This window comes from Neodiprion lecontei, chromosome 6 (assembly GCF_021901455.1).
Source record: "Neodiprion lecontei isolate iyNeoLeco1 chromosome 6, iyNeoLeco1.1, whole genome shotgun sequence".
Taxonomy (NCBI): Eukaryota; Metazoa; Arthropoda; class Insecta; order Hymenoptera; family Diprionidae; genus Neodiprion; species Neodiprion lecontei.
Genome location: NC_060265.1, coordinates 27,728,983 through 27,751,233, shown reverse-complemented (window position 1 = coordinate 27,751,233; position 22,251 = coordinate 27,728,983). Strand labels below are relative to the sequence as shown.

Genomic DNA, 22,251 nt, shown 5'->3' with positions numbered 1-22,251 from the left:
AGTGGTATCACCGCTGCGATCACGTCCTTCGATCGTGAATCAGAAATACTCAGCTAAGATTCGCAATTGCTGGTAATTGCAGTCATATCGACTCTCTGCACATGGATGTATGATTACCCGGTTGACTGCCTCGACAAGAAGAAAAATATTAATGAAAAATACACATGTGTCGTCACCCCGATGGCATTTCGAAAAGAAGACAGGGGAAGACAGAACAGAAGACAACCATTCGTTCCATTTGCTCTATCTTGCAGATCGAGAATATAAACAGTGTGACAACGTGGATGGCGGGCGTTGCGATGTGCCCTTATTCTCCCCACGCCAATGTCACGGCCTTGCTCGCCATGGGACCATCCGGAGGTCTGTTCGCCGGGGCACCGACCGATTTCGCGGGGGCTCATCCGGCCATCTACAGAACTCTGGCTACTCCGATTCTGAGGACACATCAATACGATCCAAGGTTAGTTTGAGAACGCTTTTCATTCGCGAGTTTTCACAACTGACTCGATTGCTCAACTGACGCTTTTCGAATTTCCAGATGGCTCAACGACCCACAGTTCGTTGGCAGCTTCGAGACCGAGGACCACGTCTATTTTCTATTCAGGGAATCTGCAGTGGAGTACATGAATTGCGGAAAGGTATGTTACACGTACTGTCCTGATGACGATTATCCAGACGATGATGACGTTTGTCATTATGAATGAGCACCACACCTGTGCTCGAGAACGCGGACGAACCGTTACATAATTCCTCTTGGCGTTACGTGATACATCCGAGAATGCTGATTGACGCGTCATTAGCGCGCACCTTTAACGCACTTTTTCTCCTTTATTTCTACCGTTAAGGTCGCCTAGCTGCGTAACACGGTTGCAGTAGTAGCCGTACCGAAGGTGCACACTTTATTGCAGATTCTGCAGATTCTATCCCCAAGTTATTATCCATTTGATGAAATTGTTGTAAGACTGTGGTCAGTCTTTGAGTTATGCAAAGTCGTGATAGGTCACTGAACATGGTGTTGCATCATCGAAATCACACTTCAAGACATTGCAGAACGGGTATTTCTTTTCTGCAGAAAATCTACTCGAGGATAGCCAGGGTGTGCAAAAATGATCCTGGGGGTCAGACAATGATGCAGGATATCTGGACGACCTTTAGCAAGGCCAGATTGAACTGTTCCTTGCCAGGAGAATTTCCGTTCTACTACGACGAGATACAGGGTGCGGCTTACCAGCCTGAGGAAGGCATTGTCTACGCCACATTTACAACGCCAAGGTAATTAAATGAGCTAATTGATCGAATGAAAGAGTGTTGGAATATTCCTTGAAACGTTGCGATAAGACGGAAGACCGTCAGCCGTGAGGTTTACCGAATGGCAGTAACACCCGGTGGTCAGCTATAGGTATTGGTAGCATTACACGCTACATCGATCCGTTATCAAACAGAGTCGAATATCTGCAGGATGTTCCGCCGTGGCCACCCACGGTGACGGAGCTGACTGGGTGCAACGGGTGATAATCATTTCGGTATTGTGTTACGGATAGGATCTGAATCCGTTTAATAACACGTTAATAAAAGCGCCGGCGATCGCGTGTCGTGCGGATCGGATTTAATTATGTGGGCGGCTAGCCGAGCTTTGCTCATGGCGTTTGATCAATTAGCCGCCAACTTGCCTGAAGAATCACGGAGCTCTCTTCGTCTCGGTTCTTATCGGCAATAAGCAACGCGGTCTATTTCATGTGCAACCCGACGTTGCCCAACTCGGAACCCACGCTCATGTTCCTACTCTTCACCTCACACAACAGCAACAGCATCCCTGGCTCCGCCATTTGTGCCTTCAACATGTCCGCCATCAGCGCCTCGTTCAACGGGCCCTACAAACATCAAGAGAACTCTGGTTCTGCATGGGAACGCAGACCGGTCGCACATCGCAACAGACAACACTGCGGCATTCCGACAACCAACGCGGCCAACCAGCTTCTTGACACTCAGCGGTACCAGCTCATGGACGACGCTGTTCAGGGCGCCACTTTGGAACCGCTCCATACGACGACCATGGAAAGGTAAACAGTTGTGTCTTCACTTTCTTCCTGAATAATGACTTTCAAAGACCTCTGTACCAATTCTGAACTCTTCCATTTTTCTACCGATTCACTCAGATTCACGCACATTGCCGTCGATGCTACTCCGACCAAGGTTCACCGGACCGTGACGGTTCTCTATGTCGCCACGACGGAGGGGCTCGTCAAGAAGATCTCCGTTCTACCGAGGACCCAGGAAACCTGCGTCCTCGAGGTTTGGGGCCCACTGCCATCCTCCGTAAGGACCTTACAGTTCTTGAAGGACACTCAGAGCCTCTACGTGGGAATGGAGAACGGTCTTCTGAGGTAGCGCGACGCGACTGAGCAACGTATTCTCCCGATTCCTCGACCATTTTTCAATGTCCTGAGCTCCTGTATTTTGAAACATTTCAGGATACCAGCCGCTCAGTGTCATCGGCATCGTGGCCGTCAGGCCTGCCTGAATTCCCAGGAACCATACTGCGGCTGGAACGACATGACGCAAAAGTGCGCTGCCATACCGTCGCATGCTTATCTCGACACTCACTGGTCCCAGCAAGCCACGCACTGTCCAGTACTGACAGACCCGGTTGACGGAGGATGGAGCTCATGGAGCGCATGGGCACCGTGCCAACACGGAACCGCGGTACAAATGCCGCATTCTCACCACGGCCACAATTACGAAGACACTAGGGAGGTAGGTATCGCGTACATAGTAGTGGAAAGTGCGTGCGATTTTGAGCCGATTCCTCGTAAGCCTGCAAGGTGCTCGTGAGACGCAACTTCTCTCAAGCTCGAACTTTATTTTCATGGAGAAAAATTTATACAAATCCCTAAAAAATTTTTAAAAAAATTCATATTCGTAGAGCACCGATATGTGCCAGTGTCAGACGAGAGAGTGCAATAACCCTCCGCCAAAACATGGTGGTGCGGGTTGCGTGGGAACGAAGGTGAGGGTGTCCAACTGCACGGTGCACGGCGAATGGACGGCATGGTCAGCTTGGTCAGAGTGCTCTCAAACTTGCGGTTTTGCAATGAAGACGCGTCGCAGGACTTGCGGCAATCCCGCGCCTGCATTCGGCGGCAGAGTTTGCGTCGGATACGATCACACCGAGAGCGTCTGCCTCGAATTACCACCCTGTCCAACACCCGCCAAGGCTGCGCCGCCTCCCAAAAATGGACAGTGGTCACAGTGGTCACCTTGGGACAAGTGCTCGAGGCCTTGCGGGGGAGGTGAGAATCCACATGTTTTTTTACGAGTATTTTATTCGAATGACGCAACTAGCCGAAGGCAATATGGAAATCTCTCGAACCCAATAATAATTGATTTTAATCTTGCTAATCAGAACTTGAACTGTGTTCTGGTTAGTGCTATGCGATTAATTGAGTAATCTGTAGTTCCAATTAATGGGGTTTTCAATTAATCGATTAATCGAGTTATATACCGTTCAATTTAGTGTCAGTTGCGAGTCCTATACCGATTGACCTGCAGAATTTTAATGCGGCAACTTCAATGAATCGAGCCTGTCGATTAATTGATTAGTCGGAAAAACAATTAACCGAAATCGTCGATTAATCGTTTATTCGGCAAAACGATCACTCAAAGCTGCCGATTAATCAATTAATCTCACAGCACTAGTTCTGATACACTTGAAGTAACTTTCGCTTCATTATATTTTCAGGAATTCGTACGAGAAGGCGAACGTGTGATAATCCTTTGCCAAGTGACGGTGGCGCGGAATGTCCAGGCTGCGGTTTCCAGGTGAGCAAAACCTCGTTCAATGACAAATTACAACATTTATACAGATGGCTTGACACAATTGATTACCGAGTGTCGAGGCTGGTACTTGCGACTCGTACAATAATTGGAATAATCAAGTATATCCTTGGTCCGAATTGTCAATCCAGATCGAGGACTGTAACACGCATCAATGCGAGGACGAGAAACGATCCTCTGCAATGACGCCGTGGCTTCCGGTAAACTCTACCGTGTCAGCTATCGGTTACACGGAAAAACGTTACCGCTTTAGCTGTCGGGTTCAGACCAAAGACCCGTCTGGACTTCGTATCCAAATGTCGAAAGAGGAACGATACTGCAACTCTGATGGATCATGCCTGAAGGCCATGGGCGCTGGGCCGAGCGAACCTTCGGAGGATGGCTGGGGCGAATGGTCATCCTGGACTACCTGTACACGAACATGCGGGAAGGGCATTCAGCACAGGGTAACAATGGAATTAATTTTTGATTTGCACTTGCCAGCTATTACAAACAAATATTGAGTGATGCATTAGATTGAGTTGTCCAAGGACCCCGGATGAGAATTGAAACAAATAACAATTATCTCGATAGATAAGGCAATGCGAGTCGCCACTCTGCGAGAGCGCGGAAGCAGATTCGAGTGAGAGTTCAAAGCAGTCAAGGTTCTGCAACATTCAACCATGCCGAGAGAGCAGCGGTGCAGGGCAATGGTCCTGCTGGACGGACTGGTCCGAGTGTTCGGTATCTTGCGGTATCGGAGTTCGATGGCGGACGAGGAAGTGCTTGACAAGCTTTGGTAACGATGACGAGGACGAGGATTTGGACGATGACGAAGACGCGGAAAACGGCTGCGAGGGGCCCTCGACTGCAAGGGAAACCTGCGAGATGCCGAGCTGCGAATATCTTCGTGGTTGGGATCAGTGGAGTTCTTGGACTCCTTGCAATTCGGAGGGGCAACAACACCGGAAACGCCATTGTCTCCAGGAACCTTGCGCTTTTGAACGCGCCCATGAAACCAGAGTCTGTCCCGTCGACTGGATGGACAATGGTTGGTGGAAAATTGCTTAGTAATTTTTGTATTTGTAGGATTTCGATGGTGGACAGGCAGATAATTGTATGGCATGCTGAGTTTAAGCTGGTACGCCAATCTTCAATGCAAGACAGGCAGATAATTGTATGGCATGCTGAGTTTAAGCTGGTACGCCAATCTTCAATGCAAGACTGGAGTTTTATCACTTTAACTTATCCCAACGGAATTGATCAAAATAATAGGAAATTATTAATCTTTGCATTCTTTAAGAGTGATGGACAACTTTGAGGTACTTTTCAGCGGTCTGAAACTTTGTACCCTTGAACCGATTGCTATTTTCAGACATCTCTAACGCCCTGCCGCGAAGCGTCGATGTTGCTGGTATATCGGTCGGAGCCGTGGTCGGAGGGTGCATCAGTGGTTTCGTGATTGGAATACTGTTGGCCGGAGCTCTATGCTTCGTTTACCAAAAACGCCGGCAGCCGCGAGTTCCAGGAAGCCCGCATTACATCAGCAAGCAGAATCCGTACGTTACGGTGCCCCTGAAGGAGGTGAGGGTCGCGACTGGTTCCTGATGACGCGTGCATTGCACTTTCGTGTAAGCGTTCGACTCTAACGTCGACGTTCAAATTTCAGGTGAACACGAAACGCCAGCCAAGTTTTTCTGGAAGCACAAACGGCAACGGAACGCTTCGCACCAAGAACAATCCCAACGTTAACGGAGGACTGGGAAGTCCGAAGTTGTACCCGAAGAGCTTGGACTACGAGTCCGCAACCCTGAAGAGGAACAGTCATGGACAACCGCACATAAGGGCTGACCTGGACCAAGACAAGTATTACTGAGATTCGAGAAATTGCCGCGCAAGTAACGAGCGGCAGTATGACACTTGAGGAACGAGGATCAAGAATGCACTTGCGGTTAATTGGGTGCAAAATGACGCATGGCGTTTCGACAATTATCCAACGCGGAAATGGGTCAACGGAAAGTCCGTATGAGGATGCGGAAGCCTGACCCAGTTGGACGGAGATAATGTCTCAAACGTAATTAGCAGATTATTTGTTCAATGATCGAGGAACGAGACAAGGATCGTTTTGCCCTGCGATGACAAATCTATGCATGTGTAACGAGCGTGGGCTTAGATTTTTAAAAAAGTTTATTCTGTAGTGTTAACAGATATTCCCGGTATTTTTTTTTTTTGTCCTTCCCCGTTATTTTTGTTTTTATTATTATATTATATAGCAGATTTTACAAACGAACGTTTTTATTTTTTCATTATATACAGTTTTTGTTCTCTTCTTCCGTTCGCGTAATTCCGAACCAATTTCCTTTCGTTTCATTTTAGTCCATGTTAATTTCTGTATTTACTTACATTTTGTTACACCTGATGTCATTTAATTTTTCAATATTTAAAACATGGTTGAATCGCGTATTTGCTTATAGGCTTAGGTTATAGACGGACATATTTTAATGACTAACGGCTGAATACGGTCTCCATGGCGAAATATGTTTCATATTTTATTCAAAGTATTTTAATTCAAGGTCTTACACTAATCTTCCCCATGATCGAGAAATGTTCTTATTCACATTTGAATATCCGTTACGAGGTATTAGTTAGGAATAATAAGTGCCTTATTAACAGTAGCATTTTCATTATTTGTTTAATATAAAATATTATCGTTAATTAATGTAATACTTTAAACTAGTGATTAAAAAGAAAATCAACAGTTGCTCAATAATGCAAGAACGTCAATTAATAAGTATAGTGGAATTCGATGAGTGAAATAAGAAAAAGTAAAAAAAAAAAAACTTTCGAAACTAAAAGGATCATTGCACGCTATTGAGATATAATTGTTCTTTCAAATAATTCATTTGACCAAGCATAAGGAGTATGTGATCGATTTTAAGTATTCCCGGCGCCTTGTCTTTGCATTAGTTCCGAAATCGTATTTCGGGCAGCTGAGAATTCAATTCTAACTGCCAATTGATTTAACTTTTTTTCGTGTGAATACGAATCTATTCTAAAAAATAAGATGATAGATATTTTAACGAAAGCACAGAGAAAACAAAAACTACAAAGCAAGTAAATCAAGTTAATTGAAACAAATTAGATTGAAAAAATTCAACAAGGTGGAGAAAAAAACAGGAATTGAAACTACTACAATTTAATTGACTGGAACGCACGGGCATTCAACCACACATTTGTATAAAGGTTCACGAAAATCACTATAATATTGTAATACCCGTAATATTACGTGCGCGTCGAAGATAATCGAGAAATTTTAATGCGACACCTAATATATTACGCATATACACATCTATATTTAACGATCAAGTCAAGAAATTAAAAGAAAAACGTTTTATATATATTTGTTATGTAAATACCGTACATTGTATTATAATAGTTTATATATAATTATATACATTATACATGTATATCATTATTTTGATAGAATCGCGTTTTTCGAATTTATGTATTGAAATGTGACATTTTAGTGCCATCTCTGGATTTTATGTGTACATATATGTTTAGTGATTAATTATTTTTTCAGAACGTATGACGTGCCGCATTATGCATTTGGACGTAAGGGATATACAAGCGAATGAATTGAATGGTGCCTTAAGCCGATAGGTATACATATATATATATATATATATACATATATACCTATATATATATATATTATTATATTAAATAAATAATTGATTAAGGTATTATTAGTGTTCTAGATATAGTGCATATACGTATGAGTATATTATGTGGACTCATGAAAGATGAGATATGACTCATATTGAGTCACTTATTGACTGTACTAAAGAAGTAATTGCGGCGTAGTGACCGATCAGTTATTGATTTTTACCACCGTAAGTTAATAATTACACAGTACATACATGCGTTAACATAACGGAGAATATGGTACGTAGAGTATAACGGAAAATCTCAATAATCCTATTAAATATCGTGGAATCAATCCAGCGTTAATACGTAAATAGGCATTTTTATGTGATTCGTGTAATATCTAATATCACCCGTTTCACGTTCACCTCGTATGTCTATATACGCAGCATTTTATATTATGACATACTATATGTAAACCTTACGAGTTATTTGATTTATATAACGATCTGTACGCTATGTTTGCGAACATTTACACAGGTGCCACAATTTAACTTTATAAAACTTCATAATAACCTTTAAGATTTATACTTACCAACTGTATTAGCCGTTTATACATCCCTAATTATATGTACGAAGTTTTTATTGCGACTTTATTTTTCATGTAGACAATCGTGCATTTTATTTTCCGCTTTAATCGTCACCATATATTTAATCATAATTCATTCGTGCCCTTATAAGAGATTTTGCAAGCTATAAACACAAGTATACAATAATTTGTATGTAATTAGTATTTCTAAAGTTTCGCCCCTTCTAATCGCGACGAAATCTCATCACTCGTTTATTACGCGGTATAATATTAATTTCAACTATGCTTCCCCGCACATATATTAGGGGGAAAAAAACAATAACTCTATTATATATCATAAATCATGACCGAACTTCTCTATTTGTTGTATGACAAAATTCATGGAAGATTCTTTGGCTTCAGGACTACAAGTGACGACCATCCTGAAAAAATTACCAAGCCCTTTGTGACTCAGAGGAGTATATCCAAGCATTAATGAACCATCCATGACCATCCGTTCTTTAATCTTCGGTGCCACCTTGTAGAGCTTTTCTCGCCATTCATCCGTCTCCTCGAGGCCTCTCATGCTCGGTGGAATGTACCTACAGAACACAGGAGAACGAGAAATAATTATGATGAAATTCTAAGTGTGTTTATTTTTCTTTTCGGTCAGAAAGACAAGTGAAATCCCTGGTTCAGGGATGGTCTATAATTACACACCAAAAGCAAACGCTGCTGCACTCTGCCTCAGGGATGACAAGGCGAAATCCACGGCGAGTTGCTATCTGATTTTGGAAGTACCTGGCCGCCGCAACCGCATGGTCGACAGCTCTCCTGAGTCCATTGGTGCCCTTGGCTTTCCACATCAGCCACAACTTGAGGGCGTCAACCTGTCGAATCGTTAATTAGAGGTATACAATTTTCGCAGAATTTGACGAACCGGTTTCTTCAACTCACCTTGCGACCGCATTGAACGCTCTTGTCTCCGGTGTCCCAAGAGACGTCGTAGAACTTGTCTTGCTGAAAGAGGTAATTCGCCGCCGCGCTGTTCGCCTTGTGCAAAGAACCCTCGCCCTTCACCAGGAACAACGAACACTGCAGTGGAGCGCCTAGCAGCTTGTGCGGATTCCATGAAACGGAGTCTGACCTGGAAAACAAAATATTTCATGACCTTGGAATAAGGAGAGCTGGTACTTATTTCTCTCTGAACGTACATCTCCACGCCGATCAGTCGGTCGCGACGTTCCCCGGATAGAACAAGAGTCCCTCCTAAGCAGGCCTACGAAAATTACGAAGTCTGATTATACTGTGAATATTCAATGATCTGTTTATTCCTGAAACTGTTGTTCAATGCTCACGTCAACGTGCAACCAAACGTTCTCTGCCTTGCAGATCTCAGCGATTTCATTCAACGGGTCAATCGCGCCCAGCACGGTTGTGCCTACCGTTGCATTGACGAAAAACGGCAGCCTTCCATCTTTTCTGGCCTGCTCAATGGCTTTCTTCAATTCTCCTGGAAGCATGCGGTCCTTGTCGTCTGTTTTTATCTGTGAAAAAAAGCATCTTATGAATCTCTGAACCAATCAGTCTTCCTGACGCTCTATCACATCTCACCTGGTAGACGCTTTCGGTTCCCAGACCCAGCCAATGGGCCCCTTTTTTTATGGAGTAATGGGCAGCCTGGCTTGTGAAACAGGCGAGTGGCGGTGACCCGCTCAGACCCTTGGTCTTCACCTCCGGCAGCCTTTTGTACCGAGCTAAAACCATCCCATACATGTTGGCGATACTACCGCCTGGACACAGGATCCCGTCGCCTTCGGGATGCTTCGGGTACCCGAAGAGGGCCAAAGCGACTCTAAGAACTTCGCATTCAAGGAGAGTGAAGACCGGAGCCACCTCGAAGGTGTACCTAGAATTGCGTCGGTTGAAGTCATTCAAGTTTCCGAGTAAGGTGAGAGGAAAATAGACCTTCAAGCAGTGAGCATACCGATCCGTATGAAATTTACAGTACGCGGAGGCCATCACCGGGACATTGACTTGCTAAAGTAGCAAGATGCACTTATCAGTAAATTTTGAGAAAATGGACTTCGCATCAGTTGCCAGAAGTTCACGTCAACACCACGTTGTCCATTCGTCAACGAGGCACAATGTGAATTGCTTCTTGCTACGTCAACAAGTTGAAGTCACAGTGATGACCATTACGTACTACAAAATCCTTGCAAATCGGTTTTTTCACTACCTAAAAGGCTCCTTGACAGAGTGGCGCATCGCCGCCTAAAGCAATAACCACACATGCTTACTGGCTCGAGTTGAGGGCCTCAGTCAGCCAAGCTCCGGCCAAGCCGTACGAATCCACCCCGCCATAGAGCTGATTGTGGAAATTTGGATGCGAAGTCTTCACTGAGTAGCGGGCAATCTGTCTGAGCACCTTGTCCAGCTCGTCATGACTCGTCCCATCCTCGCCCAGATCCACGGACAGCTCATTCTGTGTTTAGATGTGTGAAAAACAGGATCGGGTAAAGTCTGACCTTGTGGATCGAGGCAGGAAAGCCTACCACGCATATAATGTACAGAGTTTGCGGATATCCCAACGATCTGTAAGCTTATTGCTGCGTAACGCTACCATCGTAAAGAAAACGGAGAACATTATCAACGCACAACGTCGGGTGTAACGCACGATATCTGCGACGTCGTAAATCAATGCAAACTACATTACTGTTGGTCCGTAATGGGGACGCAAGTAGCGGAGCAATGACTGACCCTAACGAACGATTGTTGTCGTGAATTGTAGTTTCTTTCCATTCAAGTTTATTGTACTAATGAAAGAATTAACGCGTAACTGTACATTGGTTTTCAAAGAAAATTCAGACGATGTTAGAAACGTAAAACTTTATCTGTTTTGTCGTCCGAAAAATTTCGGACTACTTTGATCGGTTGTAAAGAATTTAAACCTGAAAATAAGGCGCGAATACACGGTATCGAACGTTATGCGCGCTTTTTAAAATTGTTAAATTCGAATGCACCGATGCGAGTATCGCTCACCTTCAATCCCTCAGGTTGTAGAAACTCGACAACGGGATGATTTTCGGGTGGTTCAAGGACGTTTTCATCGACGATGATTTTTACGATGTCCTGAAGAATCTTGAGCGTCGTATTATTGCTTTGAGACGACATCTCGACTGCTCTTCCTGACAAACCTGAAAGGTCTGTGACTTCTGAGTGACGGTAGCTCCCACTTCTTTAGTTTAGCAGCCTCGACAGCTCTCGAGTAGAAATACCGCCCGTAAGCGCTCGGTGGGAATGATGTATACTTATTCACCATAGAGTTTACTCGAGAATTCCACTATCCGCGATAATTGATATATTTGAATCGTAAGCGATAATACTATACATGCTAGTTTGTGGATGAAAAATGAGATTTGAAACACAAAAATTCGCCAGACGTAACCCGACGATCAGCCTCCGGTACAATAACAATCAATCTGAAAACTAGCTCATGTGCCGCGGCTTATCTAAACTCTTCGTAGAAATATATCCAATGCCAATCGCGTCGAATCTCAAGTACCTATTCTATACCTACATCTAATAGTTCAGAAACGGATTAAACATCGAGCATGCTATCGGCTGGACAACACGTGTATTATTATGATCGGTAATCACATTGTATATGCCCATAATGAGTAGGTATTAGAATTTTATTATACGTACGTTCTTGTTTGTTTCCTTTTTTTTTTCTTTTTTTTTTCATTTTATTTTAGCAACATTTGAATCCAAAAACCGATCAAGTCTCATACACATACCTTAGAGTCTCGAATCTTGAAGATCTTAATTCCTAATAACTATACTTTCAGATCAATGCAGCACCTGCAACAGTTCAAAAGAAACACTGGATGTTGATGTTCGGAATGAAACGAGATCCTCGAATAGATGGCGCTACAGTGACGGATTCGAATATGAGTGTATAATGTACAAGGTGCCGAGTAAGTTGCCATCCTCAAGGCGGCGCGATAAGCTCTACTTGTAAATCGAACGCGGATAGTGTCTGAAAACTGCTGAGTATCTCTCGCTCTTTATCTTTCTTTGTCTAACTTACGGTCGACGGTAAGGTGGTCGTGGGCGATTCGACCGGTAATCGAGGCACCAGACCTCGCATGGATGCCCACTGACCTTCGCAGAGCTCGTGAAAGGACAGCTCGACGACGAGTCTCCCACCGAGAGCACCGGGACCTCGGCAAACGGCGCCGGCGCCATACTCCCAGAAGCTGGACTTGTTGCTGGCCAAGTGGTTTCCCCTGGGACCAGCAAGGTACCGCTTGCGAAGCCAGGTCGAAAGGTAGGCAGCACTGCAGTCGCAGTGCCAGGGGTTACGCTCCAGCCGCAGTTGACGGATGCTGGGAATCCCGTCCAGGAAACGCGGCGGCAAGTAGGACAGATAGTTGGCCTCCAGTTGGCTGAGAGGGAGGATCTTGGTTCAGAATATCAGGGATCATCTTACTAATTCGATCAGTTTTTCCGCTTACAGCTTTCGCAGGTTTGGCGTGTCCTGAAGGAGATCTGGATGCACGACTCGCAGGTGGTTCGCGTGCAGCAGGAGAATCGTCAGGTTCGTCAGACCCTTGAAGGTTCCAGCCTCCAGGACCGCCAATCCGTTTGCGTATAATACCAGACGATCTAGAGATCCAACGGGCATGAACAATCCCGGGGACACAGTCCTTAGCAAATTGTGACCGAGCTGAAGCTCCTTCAATGAGGTCAGACCCTCGAAGGCTTTCAAGTCTATCTGCAAGGAGAGCGGTGAGTTAATGCCGGTGAAAAGCGAAAATGAAAGTCGGCGTTGCTTAGATGCAGAAGCAGTTTATCTTGACATGAAACACTATGTTTGGCGATCGAGCGCGAAACACGTTCTTCGGTGAATGACGCTTGTACACGGCATTAAAAATTTCGCTGACCGCCGATCTTCTCGGTTCACATAAAATGAAGGTATTTACACGGGATATTCTGTTGGTCGACAACTCCAGCACCACCAGACTGGACAACTGCTTGAAAAGCCCGTCGCGAATTCGGGTGAATTGGTTCCCCCGAAGGTTCAATTCCCTCAAGTGGATCTGGGCCTCGAAAAACTCAACGGGCAAGTGCTCCAGTCTGTTTTCCTCGAGTCTGAGGGAAACCAGATTGCTCAAATCCTGCAAGGTCGTTCCGGGCAGCGTGGTAAGAAGGTTGTTGGTCAGTAGCAGCTCCTCCAGGTCACGCAAACCGTTGAAAACGCCGGAAGGCAAGGCAACGATGCGATTGGAAGAGAGATCCAAAATGGCCAACGTTGACGTGGTCAGGAAGAGCGTCGCGGGAAGAGTGCTGAGCTTGTTGGCGGAGAAGTCGCTGTAACATGGAGCGAAATAAAAACACTCCTAAACTCCGGCTGGACTCACGAATCATCACCAACACTCACAGTATGTGAAGCCGACGCATCCGGAGTAGCTGGTTCCGGTGTAGCTCCCGCAGCATGTTGTTGCTAAGTCTGAGATGCGTGACAGCGTGAAGAGAGAAGAAGAGGTTCAGCGGCAAGTGTTCGATCTGGTTGTCACTCAAGTCTCTGAAATTTATAATTACAAGCCTTCGTCAGCGTTCCCGACACCGTCATTCCGCCATTCCGCAAAACTCACAGATGAACCAGCTGCCTCAAGTCCAAGAAAGTGTCCCTGTGCAGGGCCGTCAGCTGGTTGCTTCCGAGGTCCCTGAAATATCGATGCGATGCGATGCACCCTTTTGCCTTCGACTACCACCATCTCTTACCAAACAGATACTTCCGGGACTTACAACTTCAGCAGGTCGTTTGGTACCAGCTGCGTTGGTGGTACGTCCAAAAAATTTCTCCCCCAACAGGATATCGACCTCGTTTCCGGCCTGCATCTGCATGGACCTTCGGCGCAGACTTCCCAATCATCGGGTCTTCCGCTGATCTGCCACACTGGATAATAATTAAGGGATCATGGACTTGCGGTTCGGTCCCGATTATCACGTTAGACCAAAACTTAATTCGAGCTCACCTGGCTGCTCTACGGCTCTCAGTCTCCTCTCAAGTCGAGATATTTTACTCTCAAGTTCCTCGAGGTTTATGACGGTCGTCGCCACTTCCTCAACGCTGACTTCGGCGCACTCGGTCGCGGTTTCCATGCAAACTTTACCGACGGAAGTGAGCGCGGTCCTCAAGGCTATCGCTAACAATAACAGGAACTTGAGATCCATCGCTTTGACAATTGCTCAACGGGTCTGTATAAAGAAAATAGTCGATTGCAACGTGTTGCGTGGGTTGCTACAACCGTACTGACGACTGGCAGCATCCTCATTATCCGTTTATTAATAACGAAGGTAATTACGGTAATTGAAGGGTCAACAACAATTGGTCACCAACGAAACGGAGCACTTAAAGTGTTTTGCTCAACACCCGCGATTCGTAATCGGTCAGACCAACTTCACGAATCAATCTCCGGAATTAGCTCGTTGGTATTATTAACAGCATGCAAACCACTCACAGTCCTCAATTTTGTACGATCAATTTGCGATATAGAAGATTCAATTTTTATAAAAAATTCAAGGCTCTCCACTGGTTAAATTTTGTCTAAACAAATTATGTTCTCATTGTTAAAAATATCTACTGTCCGCAAGAAATGGTATTCGAAAATATCACTGAATGTTAAACATGTGTGAAATCTGCGTTTTCTGAGGCAACGATGAATCGATGATCTAAAAGGCCGATGCGATGCTACGTTCGTTCATAGTCTTTTTATACACGGATATACACAATACTCTAAATTTCGCGTAATTTTGTGTTTGCCTTTTTTATTTTTAATCGGTCAAATTATGTCCGATCAAACCGACGAGACTGACCATGAAGCGGTAGATCCCACGGGTGACTGGGGCAAATTACCATACGTGGCTTTGGCGTTGATTTTTACTTATCTTCCCGATCGAGACAAGTTTAACGCAAGCTTGGTTAACAGGTCCCTGATTGATTTTTTACTCATAAATATTCAAATGAATGAAATCCATGACGAGGAAACAGAAAATTGATCACGATCCATCTGCTCCCAATAAATTTCGTTCCAGAACGTGGAGCGAGGGTTTTTCATGGCCTGGCAACTGGCGTCAACGTGAAATGATTTTTTATGGTTCCTGCGAAGAAACCGTGGCGAAGGAGAAAGCTTTCGCCGAGCGATTCGGACCTCAGTTGCGGTTTCTCAGACTCAGGTGCTGGACTCCTGCCCAAGGACCCGCGCTGCAGGCCTACCTTGAGAACGTTTCGGAGGTCCTGAAGGTCCTTGCGAGCAACGCCTTGCTGCGCGAGATTCACGTACGCGATAAAAATTATCGTATTTACTATAAATTTCATCGTTTAAATCCATCCAATAGAATTTTGTTTTTCAGTTGGTGGATGTGGAGGGTCTTGACTTCTCGGACACCGATCTTATCACGGTCTGCAGCTCCGCATTCGCCCCTGGAAAATGAAGTGATTTCCACTTTTATTTCCACTTATACTGATTTGTTTATTTTTCAGGTAAACGATCTGCTTTTCGAGAGTGAACGCAAGGCCGAAGGAAAGGCAAGAATGGCCGCTATGCTCGCGGAGTTGATTCGGTTAGCTTGCTTTCCACCTTATCAGCAGCAAAGTGCAAAAAACGAAGTGAAATAGATCAGAAATCACGGTAAAAAGATGATTTTCGTTGCAGAGCGCAGACCGAACTTCGCATCCTGGACCTCCAAGACGTCGACTGCGCCTGGGAAGTTGGACTGAAGCTCGTTTCAGCCGCGGGAAATTCAGACGCTGCCAGAAACACGCTGCACACTCTCCTCTTATCGGGTACATTCGATCAGCCAGATTCCAGGATCACCGTATCGTCGGACGACTACATCGTCGCCATGGGCAACTTCCGGAAGTTGGCGTTTCTGCGCATCGATTACAGGTGTCTCAGCTGCAGGCTACTTGACGTTCTCGGAACCTCTTTGGCGGACTGTTTCAGGAGGCTAGCCATTCTTTGCTCAGAGGACGATGGCCCCGAGCTGCCAAACCTCGAGGACGAGGCGTGGAGGACTCTATCCTCTAGATGTCCGTTTCTTCGGGTCGAATTGACCATAGGTGGGTATTTAAATGCAACCGACGTGCAATATTTTCCTTCGATTCAATTTGAATTGCGTTTTGCACGCGCATAGCTCTGCAAATTTCTCGAGTGCTTATCGCAGTTCAATTTGTAAGGAAATGGAATTTTTGCTCTACTATATCATATAATAGCCGAAAATTATTAGGCTAGTTGAATCGAGATTGGTTCATGGAAGAATTTTATTCCATATATATTTAACGAAAAATACCAAGTTAAAAGACGAAATCCACAGTTGCTAGCGAATCGTGGGCTCGAGGAGTCCTCGAGGACTTCAAGTTTGTTCGGAAATGCAATCGTCACACAATGCGTGCTCGATAAAATCACCGTATGATCGAAGTGAATCTACCACCGCGCGTTAATTGAGGCCTCGGACACGTGTGTGAAATAGGTAAGAAAGTGGCTTAATACACGCGCTTTAAGAAAAAGCCTTCGAATCACCGTTCGACTTTTCGTATTTCAGACTACGTGTCCGCGGCCCTCAACTCCTCTTCGACGTCCTCAGGCAGTCAGTCAACGGCGACGTAATACAAGTTTGACTGGTTCCAGAGGGAGGAAACAGGAACGCAGGGTGGAGGAGCAGCCTTCTCAAGCCAGGAATGCCGCTGGCTGCCCTGAGCCTCGACGACGAGATGTCGAACCAGAACCCGGAGTACTGGGACACGACGCCGACCCTGGAACTCCTTCTCAGGGAGTACCGTAACACCCTAGGTAATTGGTTCCGTTAACTTACTAATTCAAAACCGTGGTTGATCCATAAAATTCCTCCACAAGATGAGGAAATCATCCCCAGAGTTAGGTATAATTTTTCGTGTCAAAATTGACGCGACATCTCCACGAACAGAGCATCTCTCGCTGTCTCTGAGCCAACGTTCCGGCGTCGGTGTAACGGCCGAGAAATTGACAGCTGAAATGATCTCGAGAGCACTTCGATTAAAGAAACTGAAGACCCTGCACCTCTCTGGTCCCATGGATTCAGAGGCGGTTAAAACGCTCTACAATCTCTTGGACAAGCCGCACAGTGCTAAGCATCTTCAACGAGTCACCTTAACCGTCTGGTGCGGAAGCGAAGAGGAGATCGATCAGCTCCTGAAAACCAATCGCCTCACTGCGCAGAGCAGAGTTTCGGCGAAGACCGAAGTTCGTCTTGTGCCGATGCTGTGATTACGGTTTTTAGAATTTATTTACTTTTTTCTTTTCTATTTTTTTTTCTTTATATGACTTTTTATTTTGTAAGATTTTATTTACTGCCGGCGAACGGGTTTTCAGTATTGAGAATAGAGCAGCTCGACTCTTTAATCTTTGTAACGTTATTGACATGCGGCTGCTGCCGGACATTCCGGGTGTGTAGGAAAGTGAAAGTATAACGCAATTGTATGAATACATGTTTGTATATTAGTCAGATTTCGATACGGTTTTTTCATTTTGTACACGAGGACGAAGAACAGGTATAATTGTGCTATGGTTTCATAGTTAGTGTTAAATGCATGATATGTACGTTATTTAACATATACATATATTATAATATACGCGATCCGGTGAAAGCTAAGTATACAATACATATTAACGACGATTATTATCGTGCGATTTCAATTCGGTATATAGTTATATAATGATATTATTCGTATATCGTAAATAATACTCTTCAGGATATTGCCCGGTGCGGATATCGCAGACGTCGATTATGACAGCCTGACGCCGCCAGCTCCAGCGCATTCTCCCTTGTTCTTCACCACCAGTTCTGGAATAAAAGAGTTGTGTACCGTGAATCGGAGTAAGCATGAGTTTCGTTGAAGGGAAATGAAACTGTCCAGGCATCTAGACACCGATGCTAGACTTTTTCGCCTCAAATTTTCAACAGTAATTATAGTGCACTCACTTGCTCCAGACTCGCAGTTGTGGACTTCCATGGCGCACTGGCTTCCAAAGGTGATCGGCTTGACGTTAACATCGGTAGGAAGGTGAGCGCAGACGGGATCATATTGCTGTGGGCAGTTCTTGGCGCACTCCTTCTTGGTCTTCTTGGCGTCCTTAGCGTTCTTGATGGCGTCCTTAACCTCCTTGGAGGCGGTGGCAGGGTCCTTGACCTGTTTGGGGTCCTGTGCCTCCTTGGGAGGTGCCGCCTTAGGGTCCTTGTCCGAAGGGAATGCGTAAACGACGCAGGCGCACAATAGAACTGTGCGAAATAAGGACAACGAATGATGTGACGTTCAAAGTGAGAAGTTGAGTCGAGTTGAAAAAAAGCCGTCTTTCCAATCTTTCCAGTCTTTTCGCCAAGATGATATTCGCACTCGCTAATAATCGATGCTCGTTCGCGACACGGTCACAAATTATCGTCTATCTGTTAAATCATCGGTGTAGAAAGCGAAGAGGTCACCGCGTCATGTTATTCCGTTCCCCCTGCGTGACCATGTCACTGCAATCCCTACACCAACTACATTGTGCCATTAAGTGTTTTCGTTTGAATTTTCTATTGCATGATTACCCCGCTCAACAGGATAATTGCTCGTCACAGCGACGGTCACGTCGACCCCGATAATTCTCTCCAAGGATATACGCAATGCCTTGTGTGTCTTTACGCGTATGTACCATGCCAGGTATGTACGATGTTTGCATCGCGGACGTTGTGTGCTTGTAATAATTATGCCAACGTACATGTGAAATATCGCACATCTTTCGCCATCGCGTCGTATGTACAGTCTTACGGGAAAATTAATACTCCGATTGATCAAGGCTAACAGCCGGTCGACAATCGCCATTACCTAAGACAACTGTGATCGTCTTCAGTCCGGTTACTTTCCACTAATAGGGAGGGTATCAGACCTCCGGATCACAAATTTTGCTGAAGCTTTTAGACGTGTTTTCTTGGTCGAAAATATAGAGCTTCTAATGTATATTTCCATCTATTGAGTCTTCCTTCGCTCGATCGACAATAAATTAAGTTGTAGAAAATTAGCAGCTTATACTTTACTATGGCTTTAAAATAATAATGTATCCTTTCACACTTGAATCTCATTGAACTATTGTCGTAATAGATTTTAACCGGAGTCAATAACGGCCCAATGCATCAAAATACACGCGAGAAGCTCTATATATTACGCCTAGGAAACACCCCTGGAAGTTTCAGCAAAATCCGTGAACCGGAGGTCTGGTACTCTCCTTCTGAGATAAAAAAAAGGCAAAAAAATAAAAATAATATTAAACGCCGCGCGAATATGGAGTTGAATAGGTTTTTTATTGACGACCTTAAGAATACAAAATATAAATTTCGTGCGCAGAGAAAGCGGCGTGTAGTTTGTAAACGTTGCTGCAGAATTGCACCGTGACCCAAAAAAATTATACGGCGATTCGGTCGAAGCGCTTCGATCTCAGGGAGAAAAAAAATACCGAGACCGAAAAATATTCATATCACGTGCAAAACGGACGAACCGGAAGTCGACGCTTTTCGCTGCATCTGGATGCACGGTAGGTTCTTAATGCAAAGCGGCTCTGTCGGTGCATCAACTCACCGAATGCAAGGGTGACCTTCATGATGAATGACGTTCACTGGTTTTTTCTTCTCTTTAATATCTGTATATAGAATCTCTTAACACGTGAATTGCAAGTTAACTAAGGAGATTGTGGTCTTGACTATCCCATCAAGTCTGTGGCAGCCGTATATAAGCGACCGGGTCGGTGCTCATCCCCACCTGTTTGCCAAAGGATTACGTCCCCGCAACCGGTGTTGCTAGCGTAGGCGCCTCGCGAGGACCGTGCGGATGCTGATGGGCGAGAATGATCCGCAAAATACTGCTTACTCGGGGGCACGTAGCCGCGATCTCCACGATCGTTTATTCGGCCGTGCGGTCGCTTTCGTCAGAGCCAATTTGTTCATTTATCAGTTATCCCCATTGAAAGACATAAGTGGCTCTTCTCTATCTCCTATGTAAGATTAATACAGATCACGCGATGGAAATCTACTAGTCCGTCCGACGTCCCAGTTGCCAACAAATTATCCTACACATCGCCGAATTTGTTTCTTTCTTACTTCTCTTTTTTTTTTTTTTTTTTTCTTCGCGTCTCCATTCAACCTCTACTTGAGGGTACTTGGACCCTCCAGCATTAAGGCCCCATTGTGCCAAACGTGTCGTTGCCGCTTGGGCTTCATCGCATGCATCTAGAATCATTATTTGCATCTTCTCGTTCGATCCTGACATTCTGCATTTTCCCAGAAACAGACTTTTCTTTTTAACGGTTTAAAAAAAAAATCAGTTGGGTCAAGGAACCTCTGACAAGAAATTCGAAATTTGCTAAAGGCAAATCGTCATTGTCAAACCAGCATTAGAGCCACGGTAGACTCTGCATTCAAGAGTACCAAAATTCTGGCAAAAAACTCAGTTCTCTGTGCATCAAAATCATCGTGAAATGGTGCACGCGTCGACGATTACAGCATTATCGCATCATCGTTATCTAACTTATTATTTTATTATTACACTTGCGCTTTTCAGTAACGTAAAACTGTGGTTTACAACGCTTCACGAGCTTCAGTAATTGCGCAGTAAATAGATCGTCGCGTCGTGATTTAACGTTCGCGGTAAAAAATTCGCAAGCATCAATTTCCTGATATTTATATGCCCATGGTGTCGTTCTATACAGGTGTGAGTAAAGGTATACATAATATTTAAACCGCAACGGAACCTGATTCGAAACAAACAGACAAACAATCGCAGCTGTACCTGGGATGTCGGTAGGTAGACTCCCGGTCTTTCAGGCGCGGGTGACCCGAATTTGCTACCGGAAACGGTCAGCGTACGTACTTCCGGTCCATTGATTATACCAGCAAAACAAATCTCTGTAGCCGCTAGGCTTCACACCCAGAGACATTTGTGTACCTGTACAAATACGTGTATTGTGAATAGTGATAAATGAAACATCATCGATTTTAACGATAGATAAAGCTGAAGAGTTCAAATTCATGGCCGTTTCGCGCGTGAATCAAGTATCAAACTCAAGTCTCTTGTAATAATTGTAAAGAAAAACGAGTATGGAGCCAGTTGATGAACGATGATAAAGATTTAGGGAGAATTTAGATCGTATAACTTTTGCGAGTGTGTAAAACGAGCATTCGCATTCGGATATAGTGAGCATGGTAGAACAGCGGTATGAATAAGGCGACCTCGATTGCTCGTTTCCATTTCAAACAGATAGCTTTGTTTATTTGTTCACCGCGAGATCTGTTACAGATTATGTCAAAGGCATGGCACGGGTCTAGCTGGGCTTTGGAATCCAGCATGACAATGCAATGAGCTATCTACCCTCGAGGGGAAAACGTAATGAAGAAGTGAAAAAAAAAAACACTATTTGTGCTGCATGGCGATCAGGCGTGACAAATTGGCACATGTGTAAAATCTATGCGCATAAATAATCGCCTTATTCGAAACACATTACCTATTCTGAATTCAATATCGAGTACAATTGATTGAAATCAGCGATACTGCATGGTTCATAAACTTCTCAACCGGTCATAAGTCAACTCGCGAAGCAGAGGTCGGATATCGCTATTATGATCACGTTGGAATGGTATACAATACAAGCCAAACGAAAATGCTCCGGACTCTGAAACTTTTTTCCGCGGTAATCGAATCTCGAGAATCAAGGTCGCACGGATCTTGGAGATTTTGAAGTATAAATATGAAAGCGTATCTCGCTTTTGCATCAATTTTATACACGTAAGAAACTGATTGTGAGCGTATCATGCCATTGGCGATCAGCTCAGCTTTGGCAATTTTTATCCTCCTGGTTCTCCTAGCATCTTCATCTTGTTGCTGCAACTTCGATTTCCGGTTTTGTAATTTTATAATTCTTTTTTTGTCGTCCCTGCGATGATCTCCTATTCAGACGGTCTTGCGATGAGAAAAGATCCGTGACGACGTCCAAGCTGCGAGGCTAACATGCTTAATTTGATCCTATCTAGAAGTACTAGAGCTTACTTATCTTGAACTTTATAATCAATTGTAACGTTAGAGAATAAAATGTTAAAAGTGTGCCTTTGCGGTCTTCTGCTCTTCCAATTGCGGTTTGAGAAACTTAATT

General features: G+C 44.6%; 5 protein-coding genes across 6 annotated transcripts in view; 2 read left to right on the top strand and 3 right to left on the bottom strand.

The window, feature by feature from the left end:
• The window catches only part of LOC107227708 (semaphorin-5B), an 86,382-nt gene extending 78,547 nt beyond the window's left edge, over window positions 1-7,835 (top strand). For both annotated transcript variants that reach the window (XM_046744174.1, XM_015668925.2), the window contains 12 exons: window positions 255-460; window positions 539-638; window positions 1,073-1,272; window positions 1,803-2,060; window positions 2,157-2,384; window positions 2,472-2,754; window positions 2,924-3,290; window positions 3,740-3,819; window positions 3,966-4,280; window positions 4,408-4,864; window positions 5,189-5,397; window positions 5,483-7,835. In XM_046744174.1, the coding sequence (XP_046600130.1) occupies window positions 255-460; window positions 539-638; window positions 1,073-1,272; window positions 1,803-2,060; window positions 2,157-2,384; window positions 2,472-2,754; window positions 2,924-3,290; window positions 3,740-3,819; window positions 3,966-4,280; window positions 4,408-4,864; window positions 5,189-5,397; window positions 5,483-5,689 (2,910 nt within the window). In that variant the 3' untranslated portion in view covers window positions 5,690-7,835. The remainder of the gene's footprint in view (window positions 1-254; window positions 461-538; window positions 639-1,072; window positions 1,273-1,802; window positions 2,061-2,156; window positions 2,385-2,471; window positions 2,755-2,923; window positions 3,291-3,739; window positions 3,820-3,965; window positions 4,281-4,407; window positions 4,865-5,188; window positions 5,398-5,482) is intronic.
• LOC107227711 (cysteine sulfinic acid decarboxylase) lies at window positions 6,856-11,217 on the bottom strand. The gene is made up of 8 exons (XM_015668927.2): window positions 11,072-11,217; window positions 10,330-10,514; window positions 9,644-9,938; window positions 9,388-9,576; window positions 9,244-9,308; window positions 8,987-9,176; window positions 8,750-8,919; window positions 6,856-8,631 (listed from the first exon to the last, which is right to left on the bottom strand). The coding sequence occupies exons 1-8, from the start codon at window positions 11,201-11,203 to the stop codon at window positions 8,385-8,387; spliced, it is 1,473 nt and encodes a 490-aa protein (XP_015524413.2). The 5' UTR covers window positions 11,204-11,217; the 3' UTR covers window positions 6,856-8,384.
• A 545-nt stretch (window positions 11,218-11,762) lies between these two features.
• Window positions 11,763-14,817, bottom strand: LOC107227709 (platelet glycoprotein V). The gene is made up of 8 exons (XM_015668926.2): window positions 14,074-14,817; window positions 13,844-13,994; window positions 13,690-13,761; window positions 13,476-13,619; window positions 13,018-13,405; window positions 12,550-12,809; window positions 12,123-12,480; window positions 11,763-11,893 (listed from the first exon to the last, which is right to left on the bottom strand). The coding sequence occupies exons 1-8, from the start codon at window positions 14,270-14,272 to the stop codon at window positions 11,882-11,884; spliced, it is 1,584 nt and encodes a 527-aa protein (XP_015524412.1). The 5' UTR covers window positions 14,273-14,817; the 3' UTR covers window positions 11,763-11,881.
• A 2-nt stretch (window positions 14,818-14,819) lies between these two features.
• Window positions 14,820-17,759, top strand: LOC107227691 (F-box only protein 39-like). Its single transcript, XM_046744175.1, has 5 exons — window positions 14,820-15,377; window positions 15,582-15,661; window positions 15,754-16,160; window positions 16,729-16,890; window positions 17,024-17,759. Exons 1-5 carry the CDS (start codon window positions 15,066-15,068, stop codon window positions 17,341-17,343), a joined length of 1,281 nt encoding a protein of 426 aa, XP_046600131.1. The 5' UTR covers window positions 14,820-15,065; the 3' UTR covers window positions 17,344-17,759.
• LOC107227713 (agrin) lies at window positions 17,555-19,847 on the bottom strand. The gene is made up of 3 exons (XM_015668929.2): window positions 19,689-19,847; window positions 18,059-18,355; window positions 17,555-17,920 (listed from the first exon to the last, which is right to left on the bottom strand). The coding sequence occupies exons 1-3, from the start codon at window positions 19,708-19,710 to the stop codon at window positions 17,862-17,864; spliced, it is 378 nt and encodes a 125-aa protein (XP_015524415.1). The 5' UTR covers window positions 19,711-19,847; the 3' UTR covers window positions 17,555-17,861.
• Window positions 19,848-22,251: the final 2,404 nt, after the last annotated feature.

Bases quoted from the DNA above. Each gene is read 5' to 3' on its own strand.
- LOC107227709 (XM_015668926.2), bottom strand. From the start codon at position 14,272: ATGGATCTCAAGTTCCTGTTATTGTTAGCGATAGCCTTGAGGACCGCG. The intron at 13,995-14,073 runs GTGAGCTCGAAT...ATTATTATCCAG, and splicing joins GAGAGCCGTAGAGCAGCCAG to TGTGGCAGATCAGCGGAAGA. The intron at 13,620-13,689 runs GTGAGTTTTGCG...TATAAATTTCAG, and splicing joins TTGAGGCAGCTGGTTCATCT to AGACTTGAGTGACAACCAGA.
- LOC107227691 (XM_046744175.1), top strand. From the start codon at position 15,066: ATGAAATCCATGACGAGGAAACAGAAAATTGATCACGATCCATCTGCT. The intron at 15,378-15,581 runs GTACGCGATAAA...TTTATTTTTCAG, and splicing joins CCTTGCTGCGCGAGATTCAC to GTAAACGATCTGCTTTTCGA. The intron at 16,161-16,728 runs GTGGGTATTTAA...GACTGGTTCCAG, and splicing joins TCGGGTCGAATTGACCATAG to AGGGAGGAAACAGGAACGCA.
- LOC107227713 (XM_015668929.2), bottom strand. From the start codon at position 19,710: ATGAAGGTCACCCTTGCATTCG. The intron at 18,356-19,688 runs GTGAGTTGATGC...TATTTCGCACAG, and splicing joins GAAGGTCACCCTTGCATTCG to TTCTATTGTGCGCCTGCGTC. The intron at 17,921-18,058 runs GTGAGTGCACTA...CTTTTATTCCAG, and splicing joins CAACTGCGAGTCTGGAGCAA to AACTGGTGGTGAAGAACAAG.
- LOC107227711 (XM_015668927.2), bottom strand. From the start codon at position 11,203: ATGTCGTCTCAAAGCAATAATACGACGCTCAAGATTCTTCAGGACATC. The intron at 8,920-8,986 runs GTGAGTTGAAGA...ACGATTCGACAG, and splicing joins GCGTTCAATGCGGTCGCAAG to GTTGACGCCCTCAAGTTGTG. The intron at 8,632-8,749 runs GTGTGTAATTAT...TGTGTTCTGTAG, and splicing joins TGCAGCAGCGTTTGCTTTTG to GTACATTCCACCGAGCATGA.